Genomic DNA, 23,506 nt, shown 5'->3' on the forward strand with positions numbered 1-23,506 from the left:
AGCAGTATATATGCATAAAGTTGCTACTAAAACGTGCATGTTTTCATCTAAGTGCAGTGATTTATCATCTGTCGTGTTTATATCATTGAAACTCTTTCAGGAATTCAAGTAAGAACGTACATTTATGCAATAGATAAATGTGGAAATATACTAGTTTAAGCTTCATTTTTTCACAAAACCCATAATAAATATGGAAACATACAGATAAAATAAACGAAATTTAAATATGGATAAATACAGATAAAAATGTAAAAAAACATAAAACCGGGAGCCCTAATTACAGTCCTTCTTAGACGGTCTGAGTATATCTACCAGTGATTATTTGAACCAATGAAGGAGCCATTATCCAGTGCTCGACCAGAGAGTAGGAAAAATTGTGCAGCCTCTCTCCGACCCCTCCCCAATTTTCACCGGCATTCTGCCTCTGCCGCGTGTGTTATTGACAGTGTCAGGAGTGTAAGGATATATGGGTCATCATCTGCTTCATGACTGGTGATCCCATCAGGAAATGGACAAAAATAGGGGGCAAAGGATGCCATGGACTGAGAGCCGAAAGGAAGGAACAGCACAGAATGAGAGGTAAAGGATGGGAAAGGACCAGCTGAGAGGCAAAATGATTTAAATAGGCACTGTCTGAAAAGTAAAAGAATGGCATGGACACAGACTGTGTATGTTATTAGTTAATAGTTGTTATTTGGTAGTTAAAGAGGTACTAATGAAGTGAAACCTTTGCTTGTAAAGTGTTAACATGGGTAAAAATGAGGAAATAATGTGGTAAAACTATGACAAAATGTGCTGTATTACACTGCATAATTTCCCTATTTGTAGTTTCTTGCCGCATAATTAGTCGGCACTGCTGCATAATTTGGTCTTCTTGTTCCACATAGGTCCAGTGGTCCTACCTAATGTTCAGATATGAGCAAATGAATATACTTACGATGTTATTCCATTTTGCAAATCTTGGTGCTGTTCCTGAACTTGGTTTGATAACATGTAGTGACCTATATTTTGTCAAGTTCACTGAAGAGAAACAAGCTAGGGACATTCAGAGAAGTTCGGTTCTCACACAGATAACGCGCAACTATAATGGCGCAGATAAGACTGAAGATTTTCTTTAACCTTGATATTTTTCTTATTTATGTTTTTCCATCCCTCACTGGTCAACTGAGAACTACAACCTCCTCTCCTGTAAAAATCCCCTTCTGGTCGTTCCAAAATATGGGCGTGTGTATAGGTGTGAAGCTGTAAGGGGGTGTCACCCACAATGCATAGCACCAGTGAGCCAGCAGGAGCCCTGTACCTGCCATTCCAGAACTAGTATTACAGCTCAAGCTTAGCCAGGAGTAAGGCAAGCACTGCCATAAGCTCGGTAGCAAGGATTTTTTTATAGCCATGGGAAAAAATGATAGTTTGGGCGTTGTACATGCCATAGCAACAAGACCTTTCTAGTAATGTGGCGACCATTAGCCTACAGTTATCATCAAGGAGCGCTGGATCGGAGTGCCATTGCCTCCCTCTACTCATCTAGTGCCCTTCTGTTGAGGTGTGGGAAAGTGTTGAGAAGAACGTGTTTTATTAGTGCTAAAAATCCGCGTGAACATCCTTTCAGGGACCAGGAGTGTCTAGTGCCACGCGCTGGTGCGCCGAGGTCCTGCCCCTAAAGCACTGTGTTCCTCGATGCCAGGATTCTATGCTGATGTTGGACGCGGCTATTTCTGAATGGCTTTTCGGCTTTCTGTTCTTTCTAAATTTTTCCTACCACATCACTCTGTAGAAGAACGAAGCTTGGCTTGCGGTTACAAAAAAATTAACATCTGTTTGAAAACTAAACATAATTTTTTCTTAACTTGATTTTACCGAAGCGTGCAGCAGAGACAGCAGGGCTGAGACACAATCTGTGCACTGACTGGGTCGTGCGTGGGGGGAGGGTGGGTGAAGATGAAGTCTCACCCACAAATGTATCGGTAACACACAGTGGCCTTGAAATGGTCACACAAAGGGGGTCTTTGTTTCCGTCTTTGCTCCGCGATTCAAAGACAAGGTAGAAGAAGATATTGTGGAGTCTAAAGGGAGGGAGAAAACAGAAACCACATAGAGAGACCAGCTGCACAACCACGAACAGATCGGCTGTGGGAGTAAGAGAGCGAAAGCCAAGAAGGAAACTGTGAGGAGGAAAAAAACACAGGGATAGAGGGAGTAGCAGAAGGAGGGAATCAAGATGAAAACAGAGAGGGAAAGATGCATGAGAAGGAGAGGGAAGGAGCAACCAAAGAAACAAAGTGAAGGGGAAAGGCAGTAACGAAAGGGAAGGATGGATGCAAACAACGAAGAGGACTTAAAGAGAGGGCGAGCCACAATGGATGCAGAGTAGAGGAGTAATACAAAGGAAAGGGGACAAACAGTACAGTAGAATGAAAAGATAGAGGAAGCAATAGGTAAATGCAGGAGAGAAAGAGAGCCAGGATGAAAACAGAGATTAGAAGATGTGTAGGGAAATTGAGGACAGCAAGAGCGCAAGAAAACAGAGTACAATATGAAGGAAAGGGAGGAAGCCAGTCAGAATGTAAGGAGAGAGAAACTGGAAGGCAAGAGGAGGGTGCGCAGGAATACAGCGTGGATTGAAACAGAGGAAGGAAAATACACCGGGTGGCGAAGAGGACCAAACCAAGAGGGGAACAGAGAGGATAAGAAAAAAATATATAGGAAGGGTATGAAATGGTTAGGCACGTGGGAGAGGCACGACATACGCAGGCATGGAGAAGCAATGACCTAGGTGAAGAGGAGGATAGGTATAGGCGAATGGAAGCAATATAGGCTCTAGGGGTGGCGTGAGCCTAAGTTAATGAGAAAGAAGGCAGCTCGAAAGCAACAGAGGCTGGAAAGTCACAGCAGTTGTAGATGGTATGACATGATACTGGTATCTATGTAGAGCTCACTACCCCTGATGAGGCATCAAAGCACTTTATGGATCATTAGCACAGTACTCTGTGGGGTAATTATAACATTTGCGGCATCTGTCATGCATTTTGGGTGATATTTGTCATACTGTTATCACACAGTTGTCATGCACATTGAGTTACAATTGTCCAGCTGTTAGACCAATTGTAAGCAACTGGTCATGCAATCTGTTGTATAAAGCTCTCACACGCTTTCATGCCACCTAACATAATATGTGTATTTGTAAAGATCACGTTCACTCCTTGAAGCAACCTGGTGCTGAATAACAGGTGTTTATTGTTACCAAACTCAATGGCACTCGTTATATTGACCTTCGGAAAGATGCAAAGCTGAGTGAGCCCGCATGGATTTGAAACTGTGGCTATGAGGTCAAACACAGGTTTCTAGAATTTATGCCTTTGTCTACGTACGAATGCAGCAGTTAGTTGGTGGAATAGTAATGGTGAGGTTGTGGAAGGGAAAAATTTACTTACATGTAAGTGTAGTTCTCTAGTTTTGGCATCTTTCATAGATTCACATGCCTAAATTATTCCCCGTTGTCGAAGTGGGAGTCCCACGGTATAAACAGAAAGCAGTACTGTGTTATACATAGTCTAAAAAGGCTGTGAAACATCACATTTAGGAACCAGTTATCATTTACCATTTAAAAAGAACTAAACTTCATCCAATCAGGTTGCAGCATCTCTTTAACTACTCTGCTCGGATGTATGACGTTACAACGCACACTTTTACAACGCATGCACTTACAACGCATTTTTTACAACGCATAATCCATTACAACGCATGACTTTACAACGCAGGACACTACAACGCATTTTTAAAAAATACCTTTACAACGCATTACCATTACAACGCATACTACCTTTACAACGCATACCATTACAACGCATAATATTAAATTACATTTAAGGTAAGTATTAGATAGTATAGGGGTAAAAATTACTATTCTAACTCCAGGGGGTGCAACAGTAAGGTAAGTGTTGGATAGTGTAGGGGTAAAAATTACTATTCTAACTCCAGGGCGTGCAACAGTAGGGTAAGTGTTGGATAGTATAGGGGTAAAAATTACTATTCTAACTCCAGGGGGTGCATCAGTAGGGTAAGTGTTGGATAGTATAGGGGTAAAAATTGCTATTCTAACTCCAGGGGGTGCAACAGTAGGGTAAGTGTTGGATAGTATAGGGGTAAAAATTACTATTCTAACTCCACGGGGTGCAACAGTAGGGTAAGTGTTGGATAGTATAGGGGTAAAAATTACTATTCTAACTCCAGGGGGTGCAACAGTAGGGTAAGTGTTGGATAGTATAGGGGTACAAATTGCTATTCTAACTCCAGGGGGTGCAACAGTAGGGTAAGTGTTGGATAGTGTAGTTAATACTATGCGTTGTAATGGTAGGCGTTGTAATGGAATGCGTTGTAAAGGTAGTTTTTAAACATGCGTTGTAGTGTCATGCGTTGTAATGTCATGCGTTGTAATGGATTATGCGTTGTAAAAAATGCGTTGTAATGGTAGTGCGTTGTAAAAGTTGCGTTGTAAAGGTTGTTCCCCACTCTGCTCAGGGGCTACCATACTTCAGATTTTCAAGCACAAGTGTGTATAACTTTTTTTTTCAAACCGTTATTTTTCAATTTTATAAAACAATACAGAAAGAAAAATCAGCAAGCAGTGGTGCACATAGTGGAAGAAAAAGTACACACTGTTTAGTTATAGCTGTACAGTTTACAGTACTGGGCGCACTGGGTACATTACACCCTACGGACAACAATCAGACACATACTACAGGAGCGTTCCACTGCTCCCCTCCCCCCCGGCTGGACTGGGACAGGGCACTTCCCATGTGTCCCTCCCATCAACAAATGTGTAAAATTACATGTATTCTAGATATGGTGAGCCTGTAAGGGGAGGAGGTTAGGTCGCATGTTAATCTATGAAAGATGCCAGTACTGGAGAACTACAGTTACAGGTAATTAACTGTTTCCCTTCTCCAGTTTTGGATCTATCATAGATTCACATGCTTGAATCACCATAGTAAGCAATTGAAAAATAAGGGCCTAATTCACAAAGGCAAACTTACACTAATTTTATGAATACTATATTTATGTGGTTGTGGCTACTTCACACAGACCCATTGTCCAGGGTCAAAGTAAATGGAGCTTTTCCAGGGAGTTTTCTCTGGGCAGGGACACCAGGCAGGGATGACCACTCTCCCCTCTCTGCTGTTCGTGCTAGAGATCGAGCCACTGGCCTGTCGGTTGTAAACAGGTGCTTTGCTGCACGGGTTGCGGTGGACTCTGACTGGGAAGACGTCATATCCAGTGGCGGTTCGCCAAGGGAGTGCTGCAGGGCGGTGGGGACGGGCAAGGGGCAGGGTGGGGTTAGTGAACTTTGGCATACAGCGCAAAGGAGTTAAGTAAATAAATAAAACAATTTACATTGCGCGCGCTGCATCGCCAAGTTGGTGTTGCAGCGTGCGCAATGTAAATTGTTTTATTTATTTACTTAACTCTGTTGCGTCGTATGCCGGAGTTTACTACCCCCACTCTGCCTCTCCCCTATCCCACCACCACACAGCACTCCCTCGGCGAGCCGCCACTGGTCGTAACCCTATATGTGGAGATTATCCTGTTTTATCTGACTGACCCAGATCGCTTTGTCCCGAGGGTATTAGAAATCCTGGAGGTGTTCAGCTCCATTTTAGGGCTCCACGTTAACTGTGAAAAATCCATTGCATTTCCAGTATGTGGGGAATTGATGGATGCAGACTGGTGTCAATCCTTAGTGGTTCAAATATTTAAATATATCCATAAAAAAAGATTGTGACTCATTCCTGGCTGAAAACCTGGACAACATCTTCTACTCTTAGAGAAAGGCGGCAGACCGCTGGATGAAGCTCCCCCTCTCCTTCATGGGTAAAGCAGCTCTTTACAAGATGATCTACCTGCCAAATTTCTATATGTAGTACAGAACTCTCCTTTCCCTGTGCCAGATAGCTTCTTCAGGTCAGTGAACGCTCTGGGGTGGTGGGTCCCCAAGAATAGCATTGACATCCTGTATGAGGAAATCGTTTGTTGGGGGCATAGCTCTCCTTGACCTTTGATTATATTACTGGCTCACCCAATTACAGACAGTCAACAACTGGGCTTTTACATCTCAGAAGGAGCCATCGGTGATGGCAGACAGGAGATCAATAGACCCGGAAGGGTACGCTTGACGGTTGGATGATAACAAAGGACAACCTCTGATGCTGGTGTCTACAGAGAAGGTGGTCGAGGCATGGAAAAAAGTCAACAATGCACTGGGCTGGAAGGGTAAATTAACCTTGGAGACCCCCCTGTGTGCCTCCGATGGATTGAGAGGGCTAGGAGCAAAGGATGGCTATAACAAATGGGAAATGATAGGGATCTCCAAGGTGGGGACATATGGAGAGGACAGGAGATGATCCCATACTAAGAGCTTCAAGACCAATATGAACTCTCCTGGGGGCAATACCTCAGATACCAACAACTGAGTCACCTCCTCACCCCGACTGTGGAGTCTCTGAGTGAGGCCCCAGACAAATCTTTTTTTTTTTTTAAATGACTTTATTAGCATTTTTTGATAACCAAGAGATCTGATATCATACAGTATAATGACCAGTTTATACAGAAAGAAAGCTAAGTAAAAAATAGAAACAATCTTCAGCGCAGCATGCCACAGTACGTCTCATCCACTAAAACCGCACATTTCCTGTTACCCACAATGACAATCAAGGGTTACAATAAAGTTTGTAATCTGATTCACAACACAATCAATACTTATTATAATGCAGAGTCCCCAACCGCCTCTCATGCCTGCCAGCCCCATGACATCAAGCAGTCTGTCAGCTCGCTCCCCAACATCTTAACAGGTGGGTCTTCAGAGTCACTGGGCTGCTCCCCTCCTCATCTTGCCTGACAGTGCCTGACACTACAGCTTCACTGTCTTTGGTTGTTAGATACGTTCTATACAATGGCCAAAAGTTTTTAGGACGACTGCGCAGTGGGAGTAGTTCACTATAATTTTCTGTCTGCATGCTGCAATATAGCATATCCCTATTCCAGTCCGCAATAGTTGGAGTCGTGCCTTTTGACCAACATATCGCTACTCTGCACCTAGCAATTAACATACTCATGACAACTAACCGTCGGATTGCCTTTGGCAACAGCTTGGAGTGCCCCAGTAAAGCGAGCAAGAGATCTGGCGCAAGTTGTATGCCTAATATGTCACCTATCTCGTGGAATACGTGGGCCCAAAATCTAGCAATCCCTGGACATAGCCAAGCTAAGTGCAGGAAATCCACGGGGCTAACGCCACACCGTGCATAGTGCGCTGTGTCAAGCAGTCCGTATCTGCATAGCCTCTCAGGCGTGTGATACACTCTATTTAAAAATTTAAAGTTCATGAGCCTATGCCTCTCATTCAACGAAATTCGCTTAGTGTTTTCGCAGCAGTACCGCTAGGTCGCATCATCCAATTCATTATCCAAATCAGTTTGCCACACAAGTCTAGCCTTAGTGTAAACGTTTTCCTGGATACGCCAGTGCTAATTTGTATATTTTTGACTCAATTTGGGTTGGAGCGGAAGCTTTTATCACATAAGTGAGTGGCACAACCTCCGGTGGCTCCTCCAAATCATTGTCCAATAGTCCCACCAGCGCCTGTCTCGTTCTGTGAAATTGGAATTTGAGCAAAAGCGTTATCTGTTGGTCCGGTTTCTCCAGCTCTTCCCATGTCTTTGCTTTTCCCTCAGTAAACAAATCTCTGATTGTTATTACTGCTATGGAGATGAGCGCCCTCATCACCCCTCTGTCTGTGCACATCGGCAGCCAGCCGCACCACTCCAAGGGGGCGAGCGGTGAATATAGTATCACCCCCGCTTGCAGTTTCAGCAAGTGCTGCCACGCATGTCTGGTTTAATTTATGTAACGGGAGTGGCTCCGCAGCCACCCTCTCAATCTGAATATGGGGAACTTCCGGAGGGCCATACATCCAATAATAAGCATGGGCCCCCTGAATCGCCCTATAGTATAGGTCCAGGTCCGGAGCACCTAGACCTCCAAGACTATAATGGAGTGTAAGAACCTCTCACCTGACCCTGGTCTGTTTCCCCGCCCACGCTAGTTTTATCAAAAGCGATGTAAGCGTGCGGAAATAGGTTCCCGGAAGAACCACGGGGATGTTAGAGAACAGGAACAGAAATCAAGGTAGTATCACCATTTTCATTAACGAAATCTGACCTACCAGTCCCCGGATGAATCTTCCCTGGAATACAGTGTTGGAGGCCACCGTCATCAGCCACGCAGTGTCCCAACTCTACCTGACCCTATTACAAAATAGCATTACCCCCATAGACTGCATTTTGGTTGGGCGTTCTCTAGCTTTCTGGCCACCGGAGCTACAAAAATGCACGCTGCGCGTTCGCAGGTGCTTAGGGGCTGACATAATCTAATTTGCACATCACCTTCGTGTCGCTGCCATAACTTTGCTGCTAAGTTTTATTAACTGTGTTTGTGTCTTATTTTTATACTCTTTTTAATCCTTCTGCTTGTTTGCACACTAATTGTATTTGCTCAGAATTCTTTTGCCATAGTTACCTTTACCCGCGATACTCCGCTGATCGGGGTTCCTCACTTCCTGCTTTTTGCCGGTGTGCCAGCGAGAGGCGCCATTTTGTTTTGGTTGGGCGCTCTCTAGCTTTCTGGCACCCGGAGCTACAAAAAGGCGCGCTGCGTTTGCGCACCGCTGGCGCGCCGAAGGCGCACCTAAGGCAAGCCCGTCTGCGCCCGTCAGCGTCCCGACGGCGGCCGGGGCCAGTTATGCTGTCCCTCAGATTATTGGTGTGCCGCTTCGACGGTGCTTCTCTAGTGAGTCGTTAAAACTGTTAAAGGGAACGCGCTGTGACCATCAGGTCTATCCTAATTTGTTGGGGAAGCAAGATTTTGTGTGTTTGGTCTGTGGGTTTCATCTCTGTCTTGATTCGAACTCCATGAGTAGGTCGTCGAGGGTGCCTACTATTTCAGCAGCGCTGATAAATGCTCTCTACCTGAAGAAACATCATTCGGATGTGTTTGAGCTACTGGATGATAACTCTCTGGATCTTCTGTTTATTACGGAGACCTGGTTGGACAGCTCTTCTGATCCAATTGTCCCTCTGGCCATTCCTGGGGGGTATAAAATATGTAGAATGGATCGTCCAATGGGGAGGGGGGGGGGGGGGGGGATGGACTTATTTTTAAAGAGAAGTGGGAGCTTTGCAAGTGTGACTTTAGTATTTGGGGTGGGTGTGAAGCCCTTGATTTTAGTATTCGCTTTTCGGCTTATTTCATGTTGAGGGGCTCTTTGATTTATCGTCCGCCAGGCCCGGCGAAATCCTTTCTTCAGGCCTGCGAAGAGGCTGTGTCAGCGCGGGCTTTGCGTTTTTCTCATTATTTGATTCTTGGCGATTTTAATATACATCTGGATCAGAGAGATTCTAGGGACACTTCAGAGTTCCTCGATATTTTTCAACTAGCGCATTTTTCTCAATGGGTCACTCAGGCGACCCATCAAGGAGGTCATATTCTTGATCCCATCTTTGCTAATTTTGCTATCAAAGCCAATGACCCCCTTTCAGTCTGTTGGTCGGATCATTTTTTGACCTTCTTTTCGTGGGAGGTGGCCATACCTAGCTCAAGGGCCTTAGTCTGCCATAAGCCTCCTTTTAAAAGAATTGATCCCGCCAAATTTGCTATGGCTTTAGCGGACAGTAGGCCGCCTCTTCCTCAGGATCTGGATGGGAACCTTTTAGCTTTCTCTAATTGGATTCAGGGCACTATGTCTACTATCGCCATCCCCACTTCGAGGAGGCGCTCTAGGGAGTCTCCCTCCAAACCATGGTTCACAGCTGAGCTGAAACTTTTGAAACAGGATTGCGAAAAATTGGAGCGCTCGTGGCGCCTCAGTAAATACTGTATGGTGGCCAAGGGTCTGCTTAGGCAGAGCCAGAAATTTTATTATAAGGCGATCTCCCTAGCTAAAAGGGACTACTATGCTGCTCGTATCGACCAGGCACATAACAATTCAAAGGAGATCTTTGCTATTGTTCAGAGCTTTATGTCACCTACAGCTCAGATTAGCGCCCGGCCTGCGACGGATGCTTGGTGTGACACGCTATCTAATTTTTTGGGGATAAAAGTCGAGGGATACAAGACAGTTTTATATTGCCTTTTTCCAAACCGCGTCCATCCACGACAGATTCTATTTTGACACCCATCTCCGATGTCATCTCTCCTAGTCACTCCCTGGTTAATTTTTTCCCGGTTGACTTATCTTGTACGCTGAGGATTTTGAAGGGACTGAAGTCTGGCTCACCTGCGGACCCCTGCTCTGCAAGATTATTGGCATCAGTGGCTGAGGTGGTGAATTCCGAGGTGAATAGTATTATTAATCATTCTTTGTTAGATGCTAGTGTCCCTAGTGCTTGGAAGCAGGCAAAAATCCTCCCCCTATTGAAGAAACCTGCCCTCAATCCCTTGATTCCTGGGAATTATAGGCCCATTTCCCTTCTTCCTAGCCTTGCTAAGGTGTGTGAGAAGATAGTGAACAGACAACTGTCTGAGTTTGTGGAGAGGGAGGGGCTCCTGCATCTGGCTCAGTTGGGCTTTCGCTCTTCTTACAGCATGGAAGGGGCGCTGGTAGAAGTGACTGAGGCGATTCAGGACTGTCTCGATGCCGGCGGGAAAGTAGCTTTAGTGCTGCTCGACCTGTCGGTTGCTTTTGATACAGTCCCCCATCCCTTACTGCTGGACATACTTGCGGAGATTGGCGTTTTAGGATCAGCCTGGGGTTGGATTAAGTCCTTTTTGGAGGGCCGGGTTCAGCAAGTATGGCTTCCTCCAGCTACATCTTTACCTCGGCGGGTCTCCACGGGGGTACCACAGGGATCATCCCTTAGCCCCCTTTTGTTTAACATCTATCTTACTCCTCTAGTCATATTGGCTTAGGATTTGGGGGCTAAGGTGATCGCCTATGCCGACGATACCCAGCTACTTTTTACTTGGGATAAAAATGAGGATACCGTGGCCCCTGTCCAGTTTTGCCTATCTTCAGTTTTCAAGTGGCTTGCGAAGGCCCAATTAAAATGTAATGAAGATAAGTCTGAGGTAATTTTGTTTGGTAATTTCCCCCATGGGTTTAGAGATACGATCTGGCCTGCTGAGTTTCCGCCCCCATTGTCTAACAGCTGTGTGGCAAAGAACCTTGGAGTGTGGTTTGAAGATAATCTCTCCTTCTCAATTCAAGTTAAGAGACTCGCGGGATGCTGTTTTGGCCGCCTTAGAGTCCTTAGAAGATTTCTTCCACTCCTTCCTCAGGCGGCGAAAGAATCAGTGGTACGTGCGCTCATTCTCTCCAGCTTGGATTACGCCAATGTGCTGTATGTAGGGATCCCGGCCTATTCCCTTAATAATCTCCAAGTGGTGCAGAATGCGGCGGCCCGCCTTCTGGTAGAGATCCCTTTAAGGAATAGTGTGCGAGGTTATCTTCGCTCTCTCCACTGGCTTCCTGTGAGGGCGCGAGTGATGTTTAAATCTCTCATTATTGCCCATCGTGCTCTTCATGGTCTGGGGCCACTTTATCTGCAAAAACGGTTCTCCTTTTACGTTCCAGGGAGGCTACTGCGCTCCTCAGCACTCAGGCTGGTAAAGGTTCCTTGTTTCCATCGACACCGACTAGGGGTGCTTCCCTGGCCGTTCTTGCGGCCCGGGCTTGGAATGCGCTACCGTTGGCGCTTCACAGTGTGGAAGATCCAGCAGTTTTAAAAAAATTGTTAAAAACTCATCTTTTTGTCTGAGTTTCTGGTTATGTTTTCTGAGTCCCTATGCTCGCGCCGGGACACTCCTTGGAGTAGCTGTGCGCGTTAGAAGACTAGCTAACATAACATAACATCAAGGAGAAGTGAGAGAGAGACCTCGGCAGGCTGGAGGATGATGACTGGGGGAAAGGGCGGTTCACTGACAGAATATCGACACCTAAAATATCTCCATACCACAATATCGAGTTTTAATATTGATGTCAAAAATATCAACATCCTATATTTATAATGGTAAGTACAAAAATATTGGGAAAAAAAAATATCAATGTCAAAAATACAGTTTCAGGCATGGTCTCACTACGCATGGAGTGAGATGCATGCTGAGGGAGCTCTGGCCTGCCGCTGCCTTCAGAAGCTTCTATAGCGGCTCCTGGGCATTGCTGGCAATGCTGCTAGTGGTGTATGGGCATCAGAGGTGACAGGGAGTCTTCTGCCCGCTCTGCGCACCTCCTCGATCGCTGATGGTGGTGTTTTCAGCGGCTTTGTGCTGGGGCCTGCCTGGGGTGCCCGCGGCCTCCATTTTGGATCCCGTCAGCCCCGGAGCGCGCACGGTGAACGCGGCTCCTCTCCCAGCCTGCAGCGATACACCGGGTAGCTTCACAGACCTGGCTGGCAACCCGATCTCAGGTGCAGCCTCTTGCCCTTGCTACTGTGGGCACACGGGAGATGCGCCTAGTTGAGGACACCGCGTCTGCTGCCATCTTGTGCCTCCCCGTGTGGTGGGGGGGATTGCACCGCGTAGTCCCTGGCAGATCCCGCACTACACCGCTCGTGCCCCGGAGGCTTGAAGAGACTGTGCTGCCTATTGTGCGGTGAAGAGGAGCGAGGTGAGTGGCGGCCTGCGCTGGACTTTTCTCCTGGGCCTACTACCTCTTCCTGCGATCGGAGCACGCTGGCTATAGTCCCCGGCCTGGCTTTGTCACCTTCCTGACTCCGCATCCCTGGGGATTGGTGGGGGGGGGCCTTCCCCCCTGGTGTATGTCTGAAGGGCACCATCGGCAACCGCTGGGGGACCTACCGCAGCTGTTGGGACTCTGGGAGGCTATGCCCTCTGATCCGCCTGCGATCTCTGGCTTTCTGTGTGGCCTGCGACGGGGGAGCTGAGAGGAGCTTTGAACATTGTGGGGACAGACTGTTGCTTCGCTTCCCTCCCCTGCGGATTGTCCTACACTTATACACTGCGGAGGCCTCTAACATCATACTGGGGGAGGTGCTCGGCCTCCAACCTCTTTCGCCTGCCCTGGCTCCTCCTTCGACTTGTTGGAGCTTGAGGGGTCATGCCAAGCTCTAAGGCTGGGAAGGACATCGTTGCACCCCCAAAAGACAATCCTGTGACGGCCCTGTGGAACAAACCTGGTTCTACACCCCCTGTGGCTATGGCGTCTTCGAAGGAGAGCTCCTCCAATCCCCTTACTCAATCTTTCATGGCTAATTTTCTGCAAGAACTCAAGTCCTAAATTGGATCTCTTCATACTGAGGTCCAAACCTGCATTAAGGAACTCAGGAGAGACGTCACGGAAATCGGAGGATGAGTGGATGATCTTGAGAAGACATGTCGATGCCCGCATGGAAGATCAGGAGCAACTTTGGCAACGGTTGGCTCTCCTGGAGGACGAACACATTGGACTTCAAATCAAGCAGGAGGACTTGGAAAACCGGAGTCGCCGCAACAACATACGCCTGAGGGGCGTTCCGATAGGGGCTGAGGGCTTGGACATTGTAACTTTTGCTGCGGAGTTGCTCCATGAAATCAGAGGGGACGACAATGCCTCCCCACCTGCGCTGGATCGGGCTCACCGAGTGGCTGGTCTCCGCGGTCGCTCTGGCCTGGTTCCCGACATTTTGGCCTGGGTTAATTTTTTACGGAGAAGGAGGCCATCTTAATAGCAGGACGTTTCAAATCGGATTTAACATACAAGGGTTCCCCCATTCAGTTCTTCCAGGATCTTGCTTCTACCACGCTTCGTCGCCGCAGGGACTTTAAACCTGTCAACGATAAGCTACGAGAGTTGGGCATCCAGTATCAGTGAGGTCATCCCTTTGAGCAAATCTTTCAATGGGAATCCAAATGCCGTGTGCTGCGATCCCTTCTGGGAGGCCACTCAACTGCTTCACCTCTCGATCTCTTCTCCTCCGTCTAGCCCTTCACGATTGCCTCCTCTGGACCAAGAACCTGCGAAGCCACAGTGGGATAGAGCACTCAGACTGTGGTGGTTACCTCAGCGTAGAGGGCAGTCCTCCTCTCAGGCCAAACAGGACATTATTCACCATCTGCGCTCTCTGGATGGAGGGTGTTCGCCATTATTCTTGCCACCAGCAGTGGGATGGACTCTCACGATCTCAGTGTTCTTCTTCCTAACCCTGACCATAGCGTGGCAGCGGCACCGGTGTGTGCCTCCCGATAGCGGTGCTGATTTTTCTGAGACTCGCCCCCCCCCACCCATTCCTAAGAGAGTGACATCTCTGGGATGGCTTGTGCCACTGAGCCTAGCCTGCTCCTGGACTGGATGGAATAGGTCTTGTTGACCACGTTGGTCGTTGTTCACTTTTGACAATTTGCTCTCCTTTTCCCTTTTCTTTTCTTTTCTTCTTCCTGCTTTCTCTTTTTTTTCCTGTCCGGAGGGAGGGAGGGCTTTGATATTGGGAATGTGCTGTCTCTCGACCACGTAATGTTCATTGGCGCATTCATTTTCTCTTGTAACATGCTGCACATTGTGATGCATTATGGTTGTGTTCGCTTTCAATAGAGGTCTGTTGGAGGTGGTTGGGGATCCTTGCACTGCATTTTGTTCTCATCACGTTCGATGGCGGTTGCCTGTAACCGGTATTCAACATGACCTCTGTATCCTGGTTGAAACTCCTCTCTCTTAACGTCAAGGGCCTCAATTCCCCTAACAAGCGTCACCAAGTCTGGCGATATTTATTGCAACAGAACCCAGACATTATCTTCTTACAGGAGACTCCTTTGGTAAAGACGGACACTTCCCGTATGGCCCACACCAAATATCCCTTTCAATGCTGGACATCTGGACCTACTAAAACGGCTGGGCTAGCTATCATCTGCAGGGAGGGTATCCAACAGGTGGCAGATAGAGTGATTTGTGGCAATGAGGGTAGATTCCTCAAGGTGGAGGTCCGAGTTGGGGCACAGACACTCACCCTTTGCAATATTTATGCTCCCAATCAAGCACAGGATCTCTTCATTAGGGACCTCCTACGGAAACAGATAACACACAACGACCATCAACTCATTTTGGGGGCGACCTCAATTTGGTGTGGGATGCGGGATTAGACCGTAGTGCTGGTACGCTTCATGGGGCGGGGCCATGTCTCTTCCCTTAAAAAACAGCTTACGGAGTTAGGACTGCTGGATGTATGTCGCTATCACTCCCCAACTACTCGATATTACTCTTATTATTCTCATGTTTATCACTCCTACTCCCGTATTGACTATCTATTTGTTTCCCTCTCACTGATCCGTGACGTCCTCTCGGCTTCTATGTCTGAGATTTCTATTTCGGACCATGCTCATGTGGAGCTTCTGCTACACGATCGCTCACCTCACACACGCCACTCGCCTCGCTGGAGACTATCCCCTCACATTCTTCGGGTCCCTGTGGACGTAGCCGAGATCCGTGATGCTATCCTGTCCTATTTCTTGTCCAATGACATACCTGAAACTCCTTTCCCTGTGGTCTGGGACGCCTTTAAAGCCACGACTCGGGGTCACATAACTTCTATAGCGATAGCTCAGGCTAGGGAGGCTCGCTTATTTGAGGACAACCTGTCCCGGGACATCAAAGCGCTGGAAAAACTGGACAAGGAACACCCCCTGGCCCTTACCAAGCAGCGTCTGGCCATTCTTTGGGGCCAGTTACGGGCTCATAGGACCAACAATGCGGAGAACGCTCTTTTAGCATTGAAGCAACGATACTACGCAGGGGGGACAAGGTAGGAACAGTCCTAGCGCGTCGCCTTCGGAAGCGGGCAGCAAAGGCTCACATTGCAAAAATAAAATTGGATGATGGCACGTGGGCTACCACTGAAACAGTCAAGCTAAAAGCCTTGTATGATTATTACACTACCCTTTATGCACAGGAATCGCTTAATTCGGAACGGATCCAGGCAGTTCTGGGGGAGTGCAGCTAGACTCCGATTGACGGGTATCATGCGCAACTTCTTTGAGACCCGCTTACTTTAGACGCATTTACTGGTGCGTTAACAGACCTCCCCCTTGGTAAGTCTCCAGGCCCGGACGGTATCCCGGTCTCCTTTTACCGCACATTTCTTTCGCAGATACAGGACTATATGCTTCCTCTCTTTAACTCTTTTTCGGATACTGGGGGACCCTCCACATCTATGACGCTGGCTGAGATCGCGCTTCTTCCTAAACCAGGGAAGGACCCCATGTTGTGCTCCTCTTTTCGCCCCATTGCGCTTTCAAGCACAGATCTCAAACTTTTTACCAGAATTCTGTCCAAACATCTCGATCCGCATTTACCTGGGCTTATTGAGCCTGATCAGGTGGGCTTCATTCGTCATCGTCATGGCGCAGATAATGTGCGGCGCATAGCTCATTTAGTCGGGAATGCTTGCCATTGGAATATACCTGCATGCCTGTTGTCACTCGATGCTGAGAAAGCATTTGACCGGGTGGGCTGGGCCTTTCTGCAGGCCATTTTACATAAGATAGGATTGGGGTCTCAAATGATTGCTAGGATCATGGCTCCATAACACTCGCCTCAAGCCCAGGTCCGGGTCAATGGCCAACTTACGGGTCCTATTTCTGTTCACAGGGGCACCCGATAGGGGTGCCCTTTGTCCCCCCCTGTTGTTCACACTTGTTGTCGAACCCCTTGCCATCCTGACCCACCTTTAAATCCTTTGACCAATGCAAATGGGATTTCCAGCTTTCAGAGGGGGCTCGATTACAGTATCTCCAAATCCGGCACTGGGTTCAGGCATCGTCTTCCGCCCCGGGAGTCACTCGTCCTTTTACCCCCTTCGAACGGTTGGGGCGTTCATTTGATGAATCTAGGGGCCTGATATCTCGCACATATCAAATTCTCCAACATGGCCCTTGTCTTCCTCCTCATACATACCAGTCACGATGGCAGTCCGGCCCTTCGGTTGATATCACGCACAATGGGATCTGCTATGTCGCGACATTCCGAGGGTCTTTCACAGTATCTCTCAGAAGGAAACTGCTTATAAAGTCATGACACAATGGTATTACACTCCCCATAGGATACACAAGATGTTCTCCAATTCCTACCCTGTTGGCTGGTGCTGTACGAGCGCTGCTGGAGATTTTCTTCACATTTGGTGGCATTAACCGCTTTTGACCGCTTACTGGAAAGAGGTCCTTAGCCACATTAAACAGGTGATTGGCTACCCACTGCCCGGAGCTACTTACAGCGCCATTACAATTCTGGCAAACCAAATTTACAAAAATGTGTCAACCACTAATAGACTATTTATGCAAACTTGACCACGCCCATCTTCAGCCTCTGAGGCTTCGCGCTCTGCACCTTTTCGAGGACACTGTGTCCCCCTCTGATGCGGGCAGAATCTGGGGGCCCAATAGTGAAGCTGTCTAATCTCTCCCCTGCTGGGTACTGTTCTGGCATGTTACTATGACTTTGCTTGGGCCCTCCCTCCATATGGTTCTCTCTCCTACAGGGTCTTGAGTCCTTGTTGTGGGGTATCTTGCGCACTTTGTCTACACTTCTCACAGCCCCACCCTCCTAACGGAACCTGTCACCATCTGGCCCTGCCTCACAGTTTGGATGCCTTTTCCCTCCCAGAGTACTGTCCTTTTTCTAAGACTGCTTTGTAACGCACATGGTTTCCTCCCTTGTGTCTTCATTGGCTGACTTTTTCTTTTCTCTCTTTTTTTAAGGCATTGTTTATGTTGCACCCCTCTCCTCCCTCTCTTTCCTCTCCCCTCTTCTGTTCCTCTCCTCTTCCCCTCCTCTTCTTTCCTCTCTTTTTATTTTCTTCTTTCTCATGATTACTTGATTGTTGTATTGTTCCTTTTGATCTGTTCTTTCAATAAAACAGATTTGAAACAAAAATATAGTTGCACAAAATAACGTTTATGTATGTGTATATATATATATATATATATATATATATATATATATATATATATATATATATATATGTGTATATATATATATATATGTGTTTTCGAAAGTCACTGTGAGCAGCCGCTCACCCTCCTATCGACACCGGTGCCAGCAGTGGACACAGTACCGCTAATTATATTACCACAAGGAAGTAGCCATTCAAGAGTAAGGAATAACTTCCAGCGGCACACCAAAGGACGAGTCCAATAAAGATTTATTGTCTCAAAAACCAAACAGTATGACGCGTTTCGGCGAAGCCTTTGTCAAGTGGATGACCTGTGCCCAATTACCCTTAGAAATAGGGGTTATGGTTTGTAGACAGTGAGAAAATACTATCGACATATCGGCACTTTTTGAAAAACAAAATAATTGAAAACATAATGCACAAAGTTTCCTCATAATTAAGAAAAAACAATTGTATAAAAATACAGATGTGTAATGTATACTTCGAAAGATGGGCACTGCAAAGTTTACAGGTTCAAAGAGGATAAGTGATCTCAACAATTTTAAAGGGAACAAGTTAAACACTCATGAGTTAGAAAGTCTTTCACTGGACGGGACACTTTTTTGACTCTCCCCCCTTTCCCTGTAAATCTTTACCAACTTGGATGGTGAATATGGAGACCTCTGAGGACCTCATTATTTAAGCTGTGATAGCAGCTTCTATGTGTATCCTTATGGAGAAAATCTGCATGCAAGCGTTTGCTGGGGAAGAAAGACACAGCAACACTGCTCTCCTGGTAAGTAATTGAATTGATGGGTTTTGGCAGCTCTTCTGCGTTAGAGCGGAGTATTTCCTGAACAGATGGACTTCTATCTTCTTCAAATATATTTATATAATTATGAGGCAAACTCAGAAGCTCAATGCAAGACCGCAAATGAAAGGATGCCACATATATCAATAGTTGGTTGATATAGTCTGGCCTGCGAGTAAGCTTACTGTCCACCGTTGCTGACATGGGGTGGAGATCCAAATATTAACACTGGCAAAGCAACATTGGACAATTAAGATTATCCTTGGATTGTACATTGTTTGGTTAGTTGTTGAAAACCGTCGCGATCACTAAGTTCGGCAGAAAGAAGTTTCTGCAATCAATTGATCAAAAGGGGAGTACTAGTGTACCTTGGCTAATTGTATGCACAGTCTGGGCAATGCTGGTACAACATGAACTCTGAACACCGGGAAAGGGACTCGCTAGGAAAGACGTTTGCATATAGACATAGAAATACAGCATTAACGGAGTAAAAGCTCCTGAAGAAAAGTCATAGCTCCAGACTTGAAATCTGTTGAGCATCTGACATCTAGTTCAAGCGATTACTTGTGTGTATGAATTATTTTTCAAATGGAATCGTTTTCTAAAGGGGACGCACATACTCGAGTGCGCAATAGACACCGGTCATGAGCTTCAGTGGAATCATAATCTATATTTGCGTTAAGGTAGTGTGTTTATCCATGCTGCAACACATTCAATTATATATAAACAATTATAACCATTTGAGTGCTTGGAAAATCTGCTCTTTTCATCTTTTATTGATATATTTATTATTGCTTGCCATTGGGACTTTTTTTTTTAGAGAAGCCGCAATCTTGAAGGATGACATACAGAAAGTTGTTGTTTAGACTGGTGCTTTTCTTTAAAACATGCTCTACTCAAATCAGTTATTTCTATGTACTCAGCTCTGCCTGCTACAGCCATGAGGTTTAGGTTGTGCGTTCTCCACATAGTGCCTCTCTGCTTATCCAGGTAATACTTCATCACAGTGCTTTCTGTCTCTAAAAGATATTAAACTGAGTGAGCGCTAGGTGGCGCCTGACCGGCATGGCTGCTCTGCCATGAAGCTCCGGCTGCCGGACCCCGCCGATCCTTCCCGCTTTGCCTGATCCTGCCCTGGCCGGCCGTTATTGGCTGTCTTGGGGCCCTGGCCCGCCTGGCTGTCACCGGTGCGAGTTTGGGGCGTGATCGCCCCCCGGAGCTATGCTTGTCACCTCTAATCAGCGCCCGGTGGGAGGCGGCTACGATCCTGGATGCTGGGTGCAGGCGCGCGGCTACTCGAGCCCGCGGCGCCCACGAGGCGGCTAGGCCTGGAGGTCCTGGCTGCCCGGAGAGGTCGTCGCTGCTGCTGTGGCGGCCCCCCCCCCGGAGGGGCCCCTACCTGAGATCCTGTGGCTGGCGGTGGGGTGCTGTGGGGCCCATCCCGGGCCGTGGAGCCGGGCTGACGACCAGGCGGTGAGTGGGGTGCTGATTGCACTCCCTGGTGGGGAGACCGGAGCGGCTGTGGGGGCTGGAGGTGGCGGGGGCCCTCCCCATCGGACCGGGTGTCGGCGGTCGGGGTCCGGCTTCCCCCCTCTCCCCCCACCAACGTTGCTTGAACTGCCCTGTTGCCCCGAGGCCTGCAGCGGTGAGCTGGTGGTGTGGCGCTGCGTCGGGGGTTCGGGCCGCAGGCCGGCGGTCAGGGGGAGGTGGATGGTCATCCCTCGCCTCCTCCTCCTTTAACCTCCCCCCCCCCATATCCGCCTCTGGGGGCCTGTGTGTTGGGGATGGCCCTGTCCGCGGAGGCCCCTGGAGCCCCTAGCCCTGAGCCGTACACGGGCGGTGGACGTGTTGGACTCTCCGAGGCGGACAGGCGCCCGGTGACTTTGGCTGCGACGCGGGGTGAGGAGTGGTGCCCCTCCGGGCGAGATCCTTGGCTGCAGGCGGGCGGCAGCTCCACCGGGCTCATCATTTGCCGGATCGGGCGGTTGGCGAGGGGATACACCGGGGGGCTAGTAACGAGTGGCCTCCAGATCTAACGAGGTGTCCTCCTGATGTTCTCCTCCCGAGTCCTTCTGGAATCGCCGCGGCCGGATCCGATGCCCGTGGACTGGGCGAAGCGCCCCCCCGGTGTTGCAGGTGCCGCCGCCATGGGTAAGGACAGGGCTTCCAGGTCGACGCCCGCGGCTACCCAGACCAAGATAGACAAGTTCACGACCTCCGAGAAAGGGCCGAGCCCCGCTGGGGAGGGGGCCCGACCCCTGGCACGGACCTTGCTGCCATCTTGCAGGCCATCACGCCATCCCGCTCCTCCCTGGAGGGCATGGTGGGGGAGGTGAAGGTGGACGTGGCCCTTCTTCGGCAAGACCTGCGTAACGCTACTGCCCGTATATCTGAAGCCGAATCTCGTATCTCAACAGCCAAAGACAATATCTGCCAGCTGCAGGACCAGGTGCGTGAGCTTACCACCCACTCTAAAGAACTGCACCGCCGAGTGGAGGACGCTGAAAATCGTGCCCGCCGCTGTAACCTCCACCTGGTGGGGTTCCCGGAGGGAGCGGAGGCGTGTCGTGTGGATGACTTCTTGGAGCATTGGTTTCAATCCTGGATGCCGGTGGGCAGCCTCTCGGCCTGTTTCGTGGTGGAAAGGGCCCATCGTTCCCTGGCGCCGAGGCCCCCGGGAGCGCCCCCCCGTCCTTTTATCCTGAAGATCCTGAACTTCAGGGACAGAGATGCGATCCTCAGGGAGGCCAGGCGCTCTACGAATCTCCGCTACCAAAATTACACTATAATGGTATTCCCGGACTACACCCGAGAGGTCCAGGAGCTCCGGCGTTCCTACATGGAGGTGAAGCAGAAGATGCGATCCCTGGGCCTCCAATATCAGCTGCAGTTCCCAGCCCGCCTCCGGGTCATTTTCCAGCAAAAGACTTTCTTCTTTGACACGCCGCGGGCGGCCTGGACCTGGCTCGCGGAGGAGTGGCCCCTGCAGCGTGCTGGTCGGGGATCACCGGTGGAGGGCCCCGATCTTCCAGATCCCGACGGCGACGGCGCACGCTGCCCCGGAGGCGCGCGGGGGAGGAGGTGACTGTCGTGCGCTCCGGGGGGTGGCTGCGACGGGCGTCCGGGGCCTCGTCGGCCTCCTCGGTGGCGCCCACTGGTCCTGACGCCGCCGGGCAGCGGGCCGTGTCCCCCCAGCGGGCGGGCTCTGTGACCCAGCCTGCTCCTCAAATAGACACTTCGGACCTCTCCCGCAGCCCTACCATTTGACTTCCACTTACTGCTTGTAATGTTTTTGCCGGGGAGGGGAGGTGGGGATATGTTTCCTGGTTGCTGGACTTCGCAGTCGGGCCTCGGTGCTCCTACACATTTGTTGCTCTCGGCCAGGGCGGGTGAATTGGGTCTGATCTGATTTCTTAAGGGGTCCACTAGCACTCAGGCCTGAGCGTTTTAGCTTGGTTTTGGTTACACACTGTTAGGGCGACAGATGCTTCTGTTTTCGAAGTATAGGGTGGGGGGTGGGGGGTGCAGGGTGGGGATTGGTTTGGGGTTGTTTCTTCCTCCTAGGGAGGTTTTTGTTGTTAGAGGGTGCAATCCTCGTTGTTATGGTTCTAAGGCATCATGTAATGTTTGACCTGCTCTCCTGTCCGAGCTCTTCATGTCCCTCCTTCCGGGGAGCTCTCCTGCCCACGCGCTTATTGGCCCCAGTGTGGGCGCGGTGCCCGCGGGGACTGGGCATCCTGCGCGCTTCCCGACCCACCCACGGCTCCCTTTCGCGGCCACTTTGTCTATCTCCTGTCCTACATGCCCCTACTTGCTCCCATGGCGGACACACCCCTGCCTAAAGCTGCAGTGCGCGTCTTGTCCTGGAATGTCAATGGTCTGCTAGATCGCTTCAAGCGCATGGCGGTCCTCAAATATGCGCAGCACGCGGAGATTGACATCCTCCTTCTTCAAGAGACCCACCTTATGGGTAATAAATGTCCCTTCCTCGCCCGCTACGGCTACGATAGGGTCTGGCACGCGGGCTTCGCTAGAGGTTCACGGGGGGTGGCTATCCTGCTTAAGCGTTCCTTTCCCTTTGTAATGACCCAGGTGCATTTGGACCCCCAGGGTATGGCCGTTACGGTATGTGGCGCCCTGGAGGGACGGCCGCTTACACTGCTGTCCCTCTACGCAGCGTCATCCCTGCTGCAGTCCGCTCTTGCTTACACGGCAGACCTCCTCCCCAGGCTCCCGATGGGGTCCCTTGTCCTCGGTGGAGACTTCAACGCGGTCTATACACCCCATCTGGACTCGACGGGTCCGATCTCCTTTACCAGGACCGCTCGCGCGAAACAGCTATCGTGTTGGGCTGAGGCCCAGGGCTTATGTGACGTTTGGAGGGTTTGGCACCCACGCGATCACCAGTATACCCACATTGCGGCGGCGCACCACTCCCACGCCCGTATTGATCTAATTTTTGTTCCCTCTACCGACTGTGCAGGGGTTTGTGATGTCCGCATTCTTCCGTGAGGCCTCTCTGATCACTCGCCGGTGCTTCTGGCTCTCGGCCCACCTCCCTTTACTGCCCGTCCGACATGGCGTTTGAATGCCTGGTTCCTTCAGGACAAGGCCTTTCGGGGGGTGGTGGAAAGAGGGATTGCGGAATACTACTTTCATAACGTGGGCTCCGTCTCTTCTGCGGCTGTCCTCTGGGAGGCCGGCAAGGCGACTATTAGAGGGGTTGCGAAGGGGCATCTGCAGTGGCAGCGCCGGCGCCAACTCCAGCAACTTACAGCTTGTGAAGCGCAGG

General features: G+C 49.3%; 1 protein-coding gene across 1 annotated transcript in view; it reads left to right on the top strand.

Annotated features, from left to right (window-relative positions):
* Positions 1-15,327: 15,327 nt before the first annotated feature.
* LOC146784238 (uncharacterized) overlaps positions 15,328-23,506 on the top strand; it is a 100,794-nt gene continuing 92,615 nt past the window's right edge. Inside the window, exon 1 of the mRNA XM_085632917.1 lies at positions 15,328-15,779. Within this exon, the coding sequence (XP_085489043.1) occupies positions 15,328-15,779 (452 nt within the window). The remainder of the gene's footprint in view (positions 15,780-23,506) is intronic.

Source organism: Triturus cristatus, chromosome 11 (genome assembly GCF_964204655.1).
Source record: "Triturus cristatus chromosome 11, aTriCri1.1, whole genome shotgun sequence".
NCBI classification, from domain to species: domain Eukaryota; kingdom Metazoa; phylum Chordata; class Amphibia; order Caudata; family Salamandridae; genus Triturus; species Triturus cristatus.